The sequence below is a fragment of the Callorhinus ursinus genome, unplaced genomic scaffold (genome assembly GCF_003265705.2).
Source record: "Callorhinus ursinus isolate GAN/ISIS: 27379988/994484 unplaced genomic scaffold, GSC_fseal_2.0 scaffold58, whole genome shotgun sequence".
Classification (NCBI taxonomy): Eukaryota; Metazoa; Chordata; class Mammalia; order Carnivora; family Otariidae; genus Callorhinus; species Callorhinus ursinus.
The window spans coordinates 7929649-7947168 of NW_027397120.1; the positions used below are offsets into that span (position 1 = coordinate 7929649).

Below are 17520 nucleotides of genomic sequence, written 5' to 3' on the forward strand. Positions count from 1 at the left end.
GTCTTCTCAGGCCTGCAGAGAGGATCTAGGACACTAGGAGGCACTGGTGAGCTTCCATCCTGGCATGTGGTGAGGCAGGGCAGGAGTTTATTTTAAACTATTTTGCATAAGGGGACACCTGGGTGGCTCAGTTGGCTCACTTCCTCACTTCGGCTCAGGTCATGATCTCAGGGTCCTGGGATCAAGCCCTGGAGCTGGGCTTGCTGCTCAGAAGGGAGTCTGCTTGTCCCTCTCCCTCTGCCCCTCCTCCTGCTCATTGCTCATTTTCTCTCTCCCTCCCTCCTCTCTCGTTCTTAAATACATAAATAAAACCTAAAAAAAAAAAAAAAAAGCTATTTTATATGGTGGGGCGCCTGGGTGGCTCAGCCGGTTAAGCAGCCAACTCTTGAGTTCGGCTCAGGTCATGATGTCACGGTGGTGGGACTGAGCCCGGGGTCCGGGTCCACGCTGGGTTTGGAACCTGCTTAAGAGTCTCTCTCTCCTTCTCTCTCTGTACCCCCCAATGAAAATAAAATATCCTTAAGCTATTTTATATGAAGACACTGGTGCTTCCCCTTTACTGGCAGGTTCCAAACAGGTTAATCCCCTCTTCTCCCTCCTGGCTGACTATGGCCAGAACAAAACCAGCGATAACTTCCACAGGCCATCTGGATCCTGCCGGCCCCCAGACACAGACAGTATCCATGAGACCCATGAGACCTCCAGGTGGAATGCTGGGGAGGGAGCCCAAGGACAGCCAGGCCCATTCAGCTCTGAGCTGGGGCTGCAAGCACAGGCAAGGATGGAAGGACACAGTGGGGGCCCTGGGGCCAGGGCCCTGCCGGCCCCCAGCTCAACTCCTGGCCTGTCTCAGGCTCTGCACCTGTAAAAGGGCAGGTGGAGTGGGGACGGGATCTGAAGATCAGTGCTTCTCGAAGAAGCAGCAGAACCTGCTGGGGCACTTGGGGCTAGGACAGTAGGAATTCACAAAGAAGCCTGATACAGACAGGAGAGCCGCTCTGGCTGAATCAGGGGTAGGGTCTGGAAGCCCCACCTGGGTCCCGCTAATTTCCGAGGGGCCAGAGCAGAACTGAGGCTTGGGGCCCCCAGCCCGAGGACCTTGAGCCCATATTCTCTCTGCCCTGCGGCTCGGAGCTCCTTCGGCCGCTGTGAGTGGCTCCTCCCGGCACCAGCCCCCGCCTAGCAGGACTTCACAGCACATGTCCCTGATGGCTGACTCGATTTAAAAATCCACCAGGCTAACTTAAAACAGTGCAGAAACAAATAGAGCAACAGTAATCACAGGTAACACTGCTCATGCCGGAACCTGGGTTCAAAGGCCAGCTCTCACCAGCTCTGTGACCCCAGGCGAGTCATTCAACCTCTCGGAAATAATAATAGTTAACCATCCCATACAGCTGCTTTGAGGGTAAATGAACTAATGGAATAATCTCTGGCACAGGAGGTCCCATGACAGTCTGTTGCTGTCATGATCTGTGTTTTCCCAACAACCTTAGGAAGAAGACATATTACTCCACCACCCACAGTGTGGAAGCTAATGCCCAGAGTGGTTAAGGAACCAGCCCAAGGCCAAACAGCTGAGCTGGGATTCACACCCAGGCAGCAGGTCCCAGAACCTGCGTGCTTACCCACTAAGCTCCAGAGACCAGGGCACAGGAGAAACACTCAGATTCCGTTAAAGTCTTTATTTGGAAGTATTTCCAAGGCCTCAATGCTATGTTTACAGGTGGATCAATGAGCTCTTCCCAGCCCTGGGTCAGACCGAGCCAGAAACCATGGAAAAAAACGCTAGATGCTGTGGTGAGACCCAGGCCGACCCAGCGCCTGTCTCCAGGTGCTGAGCTCCCCAGCACGGGGGGAAGACAGCAACACAAATCCCCAAGCAGTGGCCATCCAGCTGGCCCCGTAAGGAGCGTCTGCTCCTGAAACTTGGGGCCTTCTCCTGCAGCCCACCACCCCTCAGTCATGTTTTGGGGCCTTTACAGGAATCCTGCTGCAGCAAAGGGCTCTGCTCCAGCCAGCGCACCATCCCCAAGCTTCCACCCCAGGCCCCCTTGGGTCCTCAGCCCCAGTCCCCGAACTCTGTCATGCAGAGCCTGCAGCGTGTCCGGCCCTGCGCCTACTATGGGTAGGACATGAAGCAGGGCCAACAACCCAGTCTCCGCTGTCCAGGTGACCCCCTGTGCTGCCACCCTCACCCTACACACCTCATCCCCCTGCATTCTGCATCTCACAGAGGCCTCTCTGAGCCCCCAGAAGCCATCCCCCCCCCCCCCCGGAAACACATTCCGTGCCCTGCACTGGACTGGGGACTCTTCTCCCCACGCACTGCTGAGCACACAGCAGGTGCTTGCAAAGCCGAGCTGCGTTCCAGATGCACTCTGGGTGGCAGGAGCAGGCAGCCGAGGCAAAAGCGGGGTCCATCTCCCTGCATGGGGGTCAGCGAGGCTGGGAGCAGCCACCTGCTCCTGCCCGCACAGTAAGCTGGGGTACAGCCAACTGCACCCTCTTCAAAGAAAAGCTAACGTCTCCAATCAAGCCCCTTTCCTTCGGGGTGAGGCTGGCCCTGTGGTGAGCCACGCCAAGCTCTGCCTGCCTGCCACAAGGCTAGGAGCAGCAGGAGAAATCAGCGTGGCCGTACCTGGACTTTTTCCTCGCCCTGCCCGAGGACAGAAACGCCTGAGCACTGCCAACCCTCCCCCACACAAAGGGAAGGCCAGGAGCCGGTCTGTGAGAATGTTCTGGAAATCGGAGGTCACGGTCTCTAGGGGCGAATTTTCAAAGTGGTGCCACGACTATCCCGGGGCATGACCCCTGTGATTGTACCCAGAAGCGGGGGCCTGGCTGAGCCTGCCCTCAGGGATGCCCCAGGCATGTAGAGGGTCAGGCCAGCAGCTTCGGGCCCTGCTGTGATGGGCAGACAAGGTATCACTGATCTCTCTCCTGTAGTTGTGTATTTATTGAGCTCCTGCTGTACCAAAGCTGCTCAGGATACAAAGGAATAATCCCCCCGCCATCCCCATTTTACAGATGAGAAACCTGAGGCTCAGTGCTCTTCCAGCTGGAAAGTGGCAGAGCCAGGATGTGAGCCCGGGGCTCCTCTCTGTCTGGGGAGGACATGCCCTGCCGCAGTAGCACCAGCCCAGGTTGAGTGCCCGGGAGCCAGCAACAAAGGGTCGCTCCTCCCATACAAACACGCATGCGACATGGCTAGGCTTCCATCCAGGCACAGGGACAGCTGGGACAGACATGCTGGCAACTTCCCAGGAGCCGCCTTACTAGCCGGGGGGACCCTGGGGGAGTCAGCTCCTTCTCCAGAAAACGGTACGTTCTCAAATGCCTACCACGAGGCTGGAAGGGGGCCACCAACGTGAAAGTGGCTGGGAAGCTGAAGGGCCGCTCTCCCACTCAGTTTAACAAATGCTGAGCGCCCACCACGTGCAAGGCATTGTGGGGAAAGCAAAACGGGCAAAGACCCATCCCTTCGCTCAAGAAGCAGGGTGGGAGAGAGCAGGGAGGCAGGCGAGGTGGCCAATGTCTGGTGTCTTCCCTCCTTCCTTGTGGGAGGGTAGCCCGTGGCACCCAGGCCTGGGAAGGGGGCCGGGGCCCCCCATCAGGAGGCTCTGGGGCGGTGGGTGGGATGGCAGTCGAGGTTAGGAACAGCACTCAGCAGCCCAGCAGGGTCAGGCAGGCTATATTCAAGGGGACTGAGCAAATACGCAAATGGAGAGAGAATAATGTAAACCAGGTTTCTCCCCGTAGGAAAAGGAAGGTACAAATCTGCAAAGGCATAAGGCTGGGCTGAAGCCTGCGGTGTTGGCCTGGAATCAGAGGTGCTGCAGGGAATGTGCTGTCTTCGACAGATACGGATACAGAGGTTCTGGCAGATGGACGTGTGAATGCACGTGTACACCCATGCGTACGTGTCCCACCTCTGTCCACGGAGAGGGTCAGAGAGCAGTGATACCCAGAGGCATGGGAAGAGTTTCTAGTGCACTGGGGTTCAATTCCAAACATCACTTTCCACTAAAAGGAACCAGGGCTTCTTGAGAAATGGCTGGCTCCAGGGCTGAGGCAAAGACAGAATATTATTTTGTGCCAGAAAATTAAGGAAGGGCTCAGAGAATGGTGGCGATGGGTCAAAAGGCCACACAGCCGGCTGGAAAGGGCTGCCACTAGCCACATCGGGGACCATGTGAGCCGCAAAATAAATTCTGATAGTAACAGATCGTAACCCATTGAATTAAATAGAATTCCATACATCCACACTGGTTTAAGTAAGGGAATGGGGAGAAGAAAACATTCTTCTTTACGGTAGAATGCCAACAACAAACGTTAAGAATGAAAAGATGGAATGACTTTGGCAACCATCATAGAAACATAATAGAAAAAGCAGCAACAGACATTGGAGCCAACAGACAGAAGCAGGGTGAGGAGAGGGATTTCACACAGTCCCCATGTATCTCCCCACAAGTGGTCATAAGTCACAAAGAGAAGAAAGCCCGTACGTTTGTTTGCACGACTTTATGACAGTCATCATCTTAATCAATCGGCGTTACCACCACCAATATTGGGGCAAATGGACATCCCGCGCCTCCTGATAGGACGCCCTGAGAAGCACAGAGCACCACTTCTGTGACATTCTGGCAAAGTGCATAACCCAGGTCACATCACGAGGAAACGTCAGGTAAAGCGCATGTCCACATCCTAAAGTGTCAGTGTCCTGAGAGCTGAGGTCAGGCCGGCGAAGTGCCCCAGACCGATGAAGCAGTCTACAGACAGGCCCATGGAGCTGCCTGCCCCCAGACTGGATGTTCCTCGCTATAAAGGACATCAGGAACCAACGGGTGAAGCCTGGCCAGGTCCGGCCTGGGGGGATGGGTACATGCAATTTTTTTCCATTCTGGAAATCTCAAAAATGGTTTGGAAAATAAGAAGGCTGTGGGAAGTCGAGGGAGTGCCGGGTAATTCTCCTGGAGGTGAGGTGTGTTTGGGGAACAGCAGAAAGGGCCCTGGCGTGGGATCTGTCACAGGCTTCTGCTGGCCACAGTTACCCCTGCCCTTGAGATGGCCCCTCTGCTCCTCTCAGCGCTCCATATGAAGCCGGGAGGCCCCCGCAGGACGCTCCCGTCTGGGAGGACTCTGGGAATTCCTTCATTAGGGAAGGGCTGGAAGACAGCAGGATTCAGGCAAACCGAGGAAGGGGCGGCGGAACAGGTGGCAGGCACAGCGTGAACGAAGGCCTGGAGGTGGGACAGGGCACAGGGGCTGGAGGGCTGCCTCCTCAAGTGGAGACCCGGCCTCTACTGTGCTTGCAGGTTAGGCTGGGAGGCCCCCGAGCTCAGAGCACTCGCAGGTCTCAGGCTCCTCTCCCGAGAAGGTGCGAGATGGAAAAAAGAAAAAAAGGGCTGGTGAGCTGACGCGAGGCTGCTCCACCTGCTTTAACTCCCGGGGCCCCAGCTGGCAGCAAAACCCCGAGACCCAGCACCTCCATGTTTTCCAGGCCTTGGGGGGCAGCAGAGGAGGGCGAGGGCCCGGAGGGAGGGCAGGACCCCAGGCCTGCCGCCCCAGTCCTAGCAGCTTGGGAGGAGAAGGGGGCATGCGAGTGGGCGTGGCCAGCAGGCCCCTGTGCGCAATCTGAGGGGGCCTGGGTGTGAGTGTATGAGTGGGGGGAGCCTGGGTGTGGATATGTGTGAGTGCGTGTGGCCTGGGTATGTATGCGTGAGGGTGTGGGACCTGAGTGTGAGTGTGTGGGACAGGGATGTCACGTGTGAGTGGGTGTGCATCCGGCCCCTCCCCGGACCGGCAGCACGGCGCCCTCTAGCGGCCCCAGCAGCAGGCAGTGCAGGGAGAAAGGGAAAATGAAAGCTGACCCTACCAGATCTGGGAGGAGGCACGTCGCCCAGGGCAGACGGGATGGGCAGGGTGTGAGAACAGGAAGGAAGAGCACAGGGGTGAACCTGGAGAACACAGAGAAGGCCAGGCTGCACCGTCTTTTTTCCATCTTGCACCGGGGTCCTGCTCAGGGAGCAGTAGGTCTTCATGGTGACCCCAACCCTCTTAGATGACACAGGGCACTGGCTTCATATGACACAGCTGGGCTGGCTTGGCCCTTCAGCTAGGAGAGCTCGAGACAGACTTCCGACGTCCCCTCTCCAGCTAGGGCTGGCTCAGGCCCCTCTGCTGGTGACACGCCAACCCCCCCCACCCCATTCTGGGGTCTACGGAGGGGCCGTCTCAAGGGCAGGGATAACCCAGCCCAGAGAAAGCACTGGTTTCACTGCCACAGGGACCGGAGCCCCTTGCCCTGATCCCTTCTGGATGAAACACCTCGGAGGGTGCAGAATGCACCTTGGCTGTGTCACGTCGTAAGGGGAGGCAGAAGGAGCTGGGTAAGCCGTCACCGGGGCAGCCAGGCTGGGGGGTGGGAGACTTCCATCATGAAGAGACCTATTTTCAGTGATTTAGTCTTGTGAGTGAGGAGGGGTCCTCTCTGGGCACCAGGGGTCAGGGTAGAGCTGCACGCAGGCTTGAGGATATTGGGGTACTTGGGTTGGTTTCTGTTTGTGAACTAATGAGGCTGTACTTTATTTTTTTTTAATTTCTTTGAGAGCGAGAGAGAGAGCACGTGCGAGTGCGAGCAGCAGGGGGAGGAGGGGCAGAGGGAAAGAGAATCCTAAGCAGGCTCCACGCTCAGTGCGGAGCCCAACAGGAGGTTCGATCTCATGATCCGGAGATCATGACCTGAGGCCAAAATCAAGAGTCAGACACTTAACCGACTGAGTCACCCAGGTGCCCCTGAAGTTGTACTTTTAGGTGGTTTTCTTTTTTGAATCTTCCAAATTCACAAACCTATGGGTGGGGGGCACAAGCGTACTTTATAAAGTAACTCTCGGGGCGCCTGGGTGGCTCAGTCGTTAAGCGTCTGCCTTCGGCTCAGGTCATAATCCCGGGTTCCTGGGATCGAGCCCCGCACTGGGCTCCCTGCTCCGCGGGAAGCCTGCTTCTCCCTCTCCCACTCCCCCTGCTTGTGTTCCCTCTCTCACTGTGTCTCTCTCTGTTAAATAAATAAATAAAATCTTAAAAAAAAAAGAACTCGTTTGGAGTCTCATCATAGAATATTGAGAAGACACTTAACTACATCATCTGTAACAATCAGATGTCCTTCCTTCCAGTCTCTTCGCTACTTGGATGTCTATATGCCTGGCTCCATCTCTACCTGTGGTTTTCCACGGCCAGGCTCCAGCTCTGGTGACAACGGCCCTGGACCTAGAGCAGGAGGTAATAGACCAGGTGGAATGTGAGGCTTGAATGACAGGGCCTCAGCTTCCACCTCCGCAAATGGGAATGTGGCACTGAAACCTCTGCGTCTGTCGGCAGGGAAACAGGACCAGCCTCCTGGGCTCGTCCCAGGGACCAGAGGCACAGAAAAGACCTGATCCAACATCAGCAGCCTCAGGATGAGTTTGAGGCTTCATTTCGCCACATGTTGCTGCTGCCCCTTCTTCAGCCTCCCCAGAAGGAGGTCCACCAGCCTCTGCAGGTCATCTCTAGTGATGAGGACACCCCCCTCTCCAGGCAGCTCGTTCTACGTTGAGACAGCTCTGGCAAACCTTTGTAAGCAGTTTCCTCTGAGGTTAAATGAGGTTCTTTCCAGAACTTTCTATAGCAGGGAGAAAGCCAGCAGTGGCGTGAGCTAAAGGCCACTGTGGAGGTCTCTATCTGCCCCTTGAAAAGGACAGCATGGGGACATCATCGGCACGTAAAGACAGGGAAGCCCTGGGGCAGGCTCCCCAGGGGGCATACATCAGAAAGAAGCCCACATGGCTAACCAGCCAGGGAGACCACAGAGCTGTATGCACCGATGCTGAGGTACCACCATGCTCCTTGCTGTTGTTGCTCATAAAAATCCTAATTTAATGGCCCACTTTACCAAAAAGGCCAGAGGAGGGATCAGCTTCAGGCAGAGCTAGATCCAGATGCTCCAACGATGTCACTGAAATTTCTCTCTCCCCGTCTCTAGACTCTGCTTTCTTGACTGTTAACTTCATCCTTGATCAGGGTTCTCTCTGGAGTACCAAAAATGGCCACTGGAACTTCTTGGCTCATACTTCACTGGCCATTTTCCTAGGGGTTCTGGAAAATCCTAGGCTAACTCACCAGCCTGACTCAGATCACAGTCCCATCAACTGTGGCCAGGAGCTCTGCAGGCTTCAGACTGGCTAAGCCTGAGTCCCGTGCCCAGGCCTGTGCCTTTGAGGGGCTGGGGGCACAAGGGTGACCCTAAAGGAACACAAGAATCACACTTGGCACAGGCAGAAACAAAAGGTGCCCACCACCCCACCCTGTTTATGTACTATGGCCCTTCAGAAGGTCCCAACCATGGTACTTCTAAGTTTTTTCACCCTTAAGAGGAATTCTGACCCCCTTGGGGGCAACATCACCCCTACTGGGCATACATGCACTAAAATGAGGGGCCAGGCACTGTCCCTCCACCACCAGCCAATCAAAGAGCAGGTAAACCGAGCAGGTGTGGAGGAAGTCCAACCCAGGCACAGCCAGAGGGCAGGGCCAAGAGGGGCGTGTCTGCCCCCCGCCCCCTCCCACCCTCATAGACATTGACCTCACCACCCATGCCCACCTCTGCCTCTCCCATGCCTTCTCACCCGAGGCCCCTGTGGGTCCCTCCCCATTGCCCTAGGGGGCCCAACATCCGGGTGGACTGGACTGCTGGGTGCCGACACTGCCCCTGAGGCCCCTAAGTCCGTAAACTAGCAAGAACACAGGCTTCCCCCTCGAAACAGCCAAGTGGGAAAGAGGCTGGAAGCAAGTGGGGTCCTGCCCACTGCAGGCGGAGCATAAACCCACACCACCAGTGTGGAAGTCTGGCATTCCCTGGTAAAGTTGACCATATGCATTCCCCATGACCCAGCAATTCCATCTTAAGCAGACCTACCCTACGAGGACTCATGCCCACATGCCCAGGAAACATGGATCAGGTGTTCCTGGCGGCACTTCAAAGAATGGCCAAACCAGGACCCACCCAAGTGTCCCTGCCAGGGAAGGGGAAGAGTGGGGTGTGTTCATAGCACGGAGGACGCAGGGCCACCAGGAAGAACCAGCTGTGCTTGGTGAAACATGCAGTAACTCTAGTTAGATAAAGGTCAGCTCAGGAAGACCCGACTGCGTTTTGGAGGGAAGCTGACCCACACGGGAGAACCACAGAGAACACCATGAAGTGGTCCCCGTGCAGGGTACCATGGAGGCCTCTGTGGCTTCCCAGCCCCACGGGGGCCCGCAGAGCACATGGTTTCTCCAGGGCTGTCCTTTGGGGTCTGTGTGTCACGAGTGCCATCTGCAGGGGAAAGGGGGAGGTGCAGGGGCCCCTGCGCCCAACAGAAATGCACTGAGCCCTGATGTGAGCCAGGGAAGCAAGCAAGAACTTTCTAGCAGCTACACTGACAAAAATAAAAATAAGCAGGTGAAATTAACATAAGATACCAGCCTCTGAGCATGTTATCGGTATAAAACGTGACAAGTGAGCTTTTTCACGTTTTTTCTCTCCCCTTCAGTCTTTGAAATCTGTATTTTGTACTCCCAGCACATCCGACTGACAGCAGCCACAGTTCAAGGCAGCCTGTGACCACCGTACTCAACAGTGCGGCTCCAGAGAGTGACCAGCAGCAGAGAGCTCCCCACTTGCTGTGAGGCGCACAGAACCCGGCCTCCGTAGAAGCCAGGCGGCTGTCCCCGGAAGGGAGATGCTATCACGGACGCCATCACATCATCTTACCCTTGCTGAAGGCCTGCCGTCCCTAGGTTCTCTGTCCCCCACAAACAGAGAAGGCAGAGCAGAAGAAGGAGGGTGACCAGGAGGAGCCAAGTGCCCCCAAGCTGGAAGCTCCATGGGCAGGGAAGGCTCTGGCCACCTTGCCCAATGGAGCACGGCCCAAATTCAGCCTAACCTGCTATGGCCTGGGACAGCTGGAGCTCTTGCTCTCTCGTCTCCACACTCCACCCCATCCAAATCCCAGTTTTGAATCTTGGACCCTGTATCAAAAGCGCCTTTACCTGACCACTCTTTGTGATGAAAAGGTCAGCGAGGCCTGTCCTTAGAGGACAGTCACAAAGAGGTCAGCAGATGTCCATATACCATTCTTTTTTAAAAGAACAACCCCCTTTATTTTGGGGAAGAAAACAAAACAAAAACATGGATACCCCAGGAATCCACAGAGGAAGGCAGGCAGGTGAACTTGGCCACGTGCGGGGCACTCACCTGAACTTTCCTGTCCGCACCTGCAGGGCTCTCATTCCACACCGCTGGGCACCGCCAATGTCTCCCATGATGTCATCTCCAATCATGATGGCCTGCCGGGCAGGGACATGAGCTCAGAAGTGATGTCAGGACAGTTTATTCTGTGCTCCCTCATCTTTTTTGACATAATCAACTGCTTGATTTGATGTTTAAAACCACCATCATACAAATTAAACAAGGCAATATTGTCATCATATTGATTAAATTAGTCAACCCACTTTGAATATATCTCCTGCTGCACCCCTCCACCTCCCTGCCCAAGAGCCGAGTGGCCCTAACAGTGCATATGTGGGCAATGTGAAATCAATCAGCTGGTGTCAAAGTGATATGGTGTCACAGGGATGTGTGGGGAGGCTGACCCCATCTTGCCTCTACTCAAACACAGGCTCGATTTTACCTGCAGCTAAATACTCTGTAACCAGGAGCCAACCGCTAGTTCTGTGAAAACTAACTAAATTTCTGGCAAATCTTTGTAGCTCGCAGTTGAGGAGGTTTTGCTTTCAATAATGAAGATATTAACCTATAAAAACCAAAATAACGTGCAAACAAAAATACACACACACACATACACAGAGGAAATGCTTGCAGCCTGGTTGTCATTTCAAAAAGCATCCTGTGGGATATACTCTCCCACCTGAAACAACTAGAAAACCAGACAACCAAATGAAACAACAGTTTTCGAGTCACTGCACTGGACATCAAAAAGTGAAGAACAATGATTTGGGACACAGGAAACATATGAGGTGAGCCCCTTGAGTGCCTCCAGTTTCCAGACTGTGGGTGCAGGGAGGCAGGACCACACGGAGCCTGGCAAACTCCCGGAATTGAGGGACAGAGCCAGGGGCTGGGAGACCAAGGCAGCTGAAGTTCCCAGGACAGAGGATCAGAGAGGAGGGGGCTACCCAGAGAGAGAGGAAGGGCGCAGATCTGCAGAAGGTCCCTCTGAATGAGGCAGCATTCTATAGACTGCTGATCAGCACACGTGAGTGAGGAAACCACCCGAGGCCAGGGAAAAAATCACACTGAAAAATGAAAGAAAACACTGCCCGGACCTCACACAGGGTTGGGAATAGTGCCTGTTCCCACCAGCCAGACTGGAAAATCTCATAATTCACAGGGCACTGGGTAGCGTTCTCAGAAGCATCTTGCCTCGGTAGTGGGGAGTAATTAGCCTTAGACCAAAACCTGCTCTGGTGCTGCCTCCCAAATCTTAAAAGCAAGCTCTGGAAGGATCAAACTGTTTCCAAGCTGTTTAACTGCATCCCAGAACAAAGTGCAAAAATATTTATAGGCATACGAAAATATCCAGCACCCAAAAAAAGTAAAATTCACAACATCTGGCAACTACTTTAAAAAAGTGATCAGACATGCAAAGAAGACAAATATCACACATAATGAGCAGAAGAAAAAAAAAATCAGTCTAAACTGACCCAGAACTACACAAATGTGAGAATTAGCAGACAAGGACATTAAATTAGTTACCACAACTATCTTCCACATGCTCCAAAAGTTAAGTAGGGACATGGAAGATAAAAGAAAAGATCCCAGTCGAGTTCTAGAGATGGCAACTATACCAGATTTTTTTCCGATGGAGAACTGCTTTTATTTTTGATTACTAGTAACAGTGCAACTTACTGATATTTATAACTAATGGCGAATGAGCAGTACTAAATAATGTTTACATTTTATTTACATAGGTAGCACCTAAGATACATTATGTCTGGAACGGAAAACCCCTTGGATGAAATCAATACTGGATTATACAATGCAGAAGAAAAGATTAATGAACTTGAAGATACAGTAATAGAAACCATCCAAAATGAAACCGAGAGGAAAAACTAATTTAACAAAAATGAACAGAGCAGGGCACCTGGGTGGTTCAGTTGGTTAAGCGTCTTTCGGCTCGGGTCATGATCCCAGGGTCCTAGGATGGAGACCTGCATTGGGCTCCCTGCTCAGCAGGCAGTCTACTTCTCTTCTCTCTCTCCCTCTGCCCCTCTGCCCCTCTGCCCCGGGCATGCTCTCTCTCTCTCTCTCTCTCAAATAAATAAAATCTTTAAAAAAAGTGAACAGAGCATCATCAAACTATGACGTGACTTCAAAGGGCCTGATATACGTGTAACTGGAATCCCTGATGGCGAGATGAGAGGGGGTGACAGAAACAATATTTGACTTTCTCCTAATGGCCAAAAAATTCCCAAACACAATAAAACTCATAAATCCACAGATCCGAGATCCCAATCAACACCAAACACAAGAAAAATGAAGAAAATTACATTAAGACACAACATAATCAAATTGCTCAAAGTCAGTGACAAGGTGAAAATCTTAAAAACGGCTGGAGAAAAAAAAAAAAAGCATGTTACATACTGAAAAAGATAAGATATGAGATTTCCCAGTGAAAACAGTGCAGGTGAGTAGCCGGTGGGCCACCATCTTTAAAGCACTGAGAGAGAGGGAAATGCCAACCTAGAATTCTATACCCAGCAAAAGTATCTTTCAAAAACAAAGGTGAAATATATTTTCAGATGTCTTAAGCTAAAAGACAGCATCACCAACAGATCCATACAAAAGAAATGTAAAAGGAAGTCTCTCAGGTGAAAGGAAAAGAGTACTAACTGGAAATATGGATCTGCACAGAGGAAAAGAGAGAAGGTGACCCATGGCATGTGTTGACCTTTCTGCCCGCTTAGCCCCCTTCGTCTACTGGCCAACCCCCAACAGGCTTTCAAGACCACCACCTTTGAACCCATCTGGGTTCCAAGGCCCTCCTGAAGCCCTTGGATTACCACCCTGCACTGCACGTCCCCTACTGCATTGTACTGGTTATCTCTCTCTTCCAGCAACGTGTGAGCTCCCACAGGCAGGGATGTATGCTGATGCTGGCACTTCTCTGATGACCAACAAAAGCCTGTTGAGGGGACCGGTATTCGAGATGAAGGCATGGCTGTCCACGTCTGGAGACAGGTAGGAGGCAAAGCCAACAGGACTCTTCACTGGTCACCAAGGTAGAGTCTACGTCAGTGTTGCCTGAACTTTAGTCATTAGTGGGCTTCCTTTTGCCAATATCAATATGTATTATTAATACTCTTGTTCAAATTGATTCATACTTTCTTACATAAATAAATGTATTTTTGAAGAAAAAAGAGCAGCTTCCCTCACTCAACTACCACAGAACTCTGATTAAAAGCTTCAAAATATTTTCAGGAGAAGACGTGGAAGAAATCAGTCCAACGCCTCAGACATCTAGAAACATGTTCCTAGATCTGTTCTCAAGTCCAGTCAAGAATTTATGTGGCTGGAGGCCAGACAGGCCTGAGAAACCAGACTCCTGTGACAAGGCAGGTGTCCTGATGCTGCCAGAACAGAAGCTTCAAAACCAACAGTTACTCCACAAGTCTCCTCTCTGGAATCCAGATGCCAGGTATGGCAAACCAATGAATGAACCCACAAGCCAAAATCAAGGAAAGTCAAAATGATGACAGATGTTCACTAGGTTATTTCACAAAGACATAGCCAAGACCTATGAACAAGTACAGGAGGCTGTGAGGGGGTGGTGGTCAAGAAAGGCTTCCTGGAGGAGGTAAAGTTTTGAGCTTTGATCTGAAGAGCAAAAGAGGCCAACCAGGTTAGGAGGTAGGGAAAGGGGTGAAGGCATTCCCAGCAAGGGGACACCACATGTGCACTAACAACCCATCTGCCATCATTCACCAAGGCAAGCCATACAGTGAATTCCACAAAGTACAGGCTAATGAGCCTGAAGCAACTGCCCTTGAAAACATCTGAACAGGCATTCAAATAGCTGGAGGAATCATGAGGAGCTTGTGGAAAAGGCCAAAGACTGAGCTGGTGCCACTCTGGAGGCCAGGGAGGTAATTCCGGGTGCACAGGAGGCTCTTTTAACAACCAGCTCAGGCTGTCTCGCAGGTACTGAGCCCCTGTCACTTGATCATATTCAAGCAGAGGCTGAAGGAGGCTTCGTCAGTGAAGCCACAGGCAGATACTGGCCCCAGGAGGAAGCTTGGGACATGGACAATGACCACCAGCACTAAGAACTGTGCCAAAGGTGAGTGGCTACAGCCCCCCTCCCACCCCGCAAGATGCATGAAGAACTTGAAACTGCATTTCTTCCAGTGAATATCCTAAACTTTATACGCTTCACTAATGCCCTCAGATCCTGTCTCGAATCCCCCACTTCCCAAAGTCATACAGGTGACACACTATTTGATTTTAGGTAGAACAAGGACATGCATTTTAATGTAACTAGTTTGCATTTATTTTTTGAGCAATCTATGGTAAATGATTCTGGTTTTCCATTTATAGGAGTGATCAAAGTTCCTTTTAAAATACATTTATCTAGGGGCACCTGGGTGGCTCTGTTGGTTAAGCGTCTAACTCTTGGTTTCAGCTCAGGTCATGATCTCAGGGTCCTGGGATTGAGCCCCACGTCGGGCTCCCCGCTCAGCGGGAGTCTGCTTGAAGATTCTCCCCCTTTACCCTTCCCCTGACTCTGCTCTCTCTCTAATAAATAAGTCTTTAAAAATAAATAAATTTTAAAAATAAAATACATTTATTTAGGGGCTCCTGGGAGGCTCAGTTAAGCGTTCAGGTCTTGATCTCAGGGTCATGAGTCCAAACCCTGTGTTGGGCTCCTCACTGGGCATGGAGCCTCTTTAAAAAAAATTTTTTTTTAATTATATAAGTTTTTAAAAATAAATTGATTTAAAGAAAAATGAAGTAAATAAAAGTGCCTATGGCAAGTACCCAGATATGGTAAAAATTGTAAATTTTTTCTAGAATGACTGATGCTGGGGAGAACACGGCCAAACCTAAATGGGTGTAATTCGTGTGTCTGTCAAGCTCCCACGCAGCTCTGGCGAAATCATCAATCACAAAAGAAGAAACAGCCAGTGGCAATGCATGCATCTGGACTTGACGGGGGAAGAGCAGCAAAGCCTGTTGTACCCACAGGTGATCCTGCAAGCCGGGGTCAACCAGGCCACCACACACCTCGGCCAGGAAGAGGGGGCTGGAGCAGGGGGGATGCTCAGCCCAGGTGCCCGAACCAGCCATAAGCCCCAGTATGAGACTCTGTTTTGCCCTCTCAAGGAGTTGTCCCGAAACCCTTAAGTCGGCCAGTGAACATGCATAACACTCCAACTTAGGATTCTGTCCACTGCCCCCTGAGGCTCCAGGGGCCATCTTGCTAGAAGTTCCTTGAAAATGAAACAGGTCTTCCAGTTATTGCAGGTCAAGCCTGATGCCTTCCATGCTTGTGGGGAATAGAAAATTATGTGCCCACGCACTCCCAAGGCAGAAATTCTTCCCCCTCAGAACAGAGCCCCCCCAGGGCTTTGGGGGCAAGCACATTGGTTGCTGCGGCCCCCAAAGATGGAAGCAAGAGACCTGGGCTCTCGGAGGGAGCACTCTGGAGAAACAGCAGCTGTGCTTGTGTGCGATGAGCCGCCGCCCGGCCCAGGCAGCGCCCTGAAGCCGCGAGTGGGGCTGTGGGGGCGCAGGGGTGCCGGGGGCGCAAGGTACGCAGCTGCCTGGGGCAGCGATGCCTGTCCAGGCCAGCTTGTGGGCTCCGCATACCAAAATGCGCTGGGGCCCCTGGGGATTTCACAGATTTACTATCGGTGAAGGGCAATAATCACGCCAGGAGGAGCAATTATTGCCAAATCATTTAGGATTTAAAAAATCATTGGCAAGAAGATAGAGGTCAAAAAGTGCGCTGTCGGGGGAAATAAAAAACCCTCACCTGTCAGGCCCGGGATGCACCTCCTCTCTGACTGCACTACAGTGGAGGGAGCACGGCCGGGCTCCCACAGAACACGGCAATCCAGAGGACCGGAGGGTGCACCACAGCCCTGCTGGCAGGCTTTCTGGCTCGAGCCCTAACATGGATTTGTTCACCTTTCTGAAATCTTTCCTGCCACCATCTCTTTACCCTCCGGGTGCCGGGGAATAAACTGTTCTAACAGGTGATGACGTGTGGGAGCGCGAACTTTCAGTGCCAAGGAGCTTTCCCAAGCAAACCCACGTGGCACACATTTTCTGGTCATCCTGGGGTTCTGCCCAGGTGCACTCTCCCTCTTGCGGGCCAGTAGGGCTGGCGGGGAAGGAGCACTGAGCTCTGTCTGGATCTCAGCCCGAGGGGCGCACACACCCACAGGGAGACACCTTGAGAGGACATCGAGCACTCGAGAAGCCCCGGGTCTTCTGTCTGCACCCAGACCCCCGCAGAGGCCTGCAGATGGCTCACTGCTAAGTAATCCCCCCACCCCCCCCTTCTGATGCATTCGTCAGGAACAGTACCAACACAGCACAACTCAAAGACCACTGTTTTATAGAAAGTAAGAAACACGGTGTGGTGAGTATGTGGGGGATTACTGCTGGTAAGGAAGGTAAACTGAAACCACCTTTCTGAAACAAATAAGCAATGTGCATCATGGCCTGACAACTTCCCGACTAGGTGGGATTTCTCCACAAATGATCAGATACGTACAAAAGGACGTGCATTCAAGGGTGTTCACAGGGTTGGGTACAAGAGGGAAACTGGGAGTAAAGCTCAATGTCCAACAGTGGGGGATGGTAAAGAACATTACAGTAGCTGGGGCGCCTGGGTGGGTCAGTCGGTTAAGTGTCTGCCTTCGGCTCAGGTCATGATCCCGGGGTCCTGGGATGGAGCCCCACATCGGGCTCCCTGCTCCCTCTCCCTCTGCCTGCCGCTCCTCCTGCCTGTGCTCTCTCTCTCTCTCTGTCAAATAAATAAAATATTTTAAATATATATAGAGAGAGAAACTAAAAAACCTGGAAAGGTTAAGCATGATTTGCATTATTCTAGTTTAGTAGAACGATGAACAGTTTTTTTCCTTGTACTTTCTGAATTTTTCCTATCTCCTTTATTTATTTTTTTTTAAGATTTTATTTATTTGACGGAGACACAGTGAGAGAGGGAACACAAGCAAGGGGAGGGGGAGAGGGAGAAGCAGGCTGCCCGCGGAGGTGCCCCTTCCTATCTCCTTTAGTGAACATCAGTTACTTCATATGATAAAATTCTTGTGCTTCGAGGAGAAGAAAATCTATTTTAAAAAAGGCTCTTGGTGGCAGGGACGGGGAGGGGGGGGCAGCTTAGGAAAAGCCAGGTTTCAAAGGTTTTACAGACACCTTGTCACTGAGATATAAGCCAAGGGCAACCCCAG

General features: G+C 52.2%; 1 protein-coding gene across 2 annotated transcripts in view; it reads right to left on the reverse strand.

Moving 5' to 3' along the window:
- Positions 1-17520, reverse strand: part of LHPP (phospholysine phosphohistidine inorganic pyrophosphate phosphatase) — a 130469-nt gene that overhangs the window by 64282 nt on the left and 48667 nt on the right. For both annotated transcript variants that reach the window (XM_025880145.2, XM_073884655.1), the window contains exon 6: positions 10277-10368. In XM_025880145.2, coding sequence (XP_025735930.1) covers positions 10277-10368 — 92 coding nt within the window. The remainder of the gene's footprint in view (positions 1-10276; positions 10369-17520) is intronic.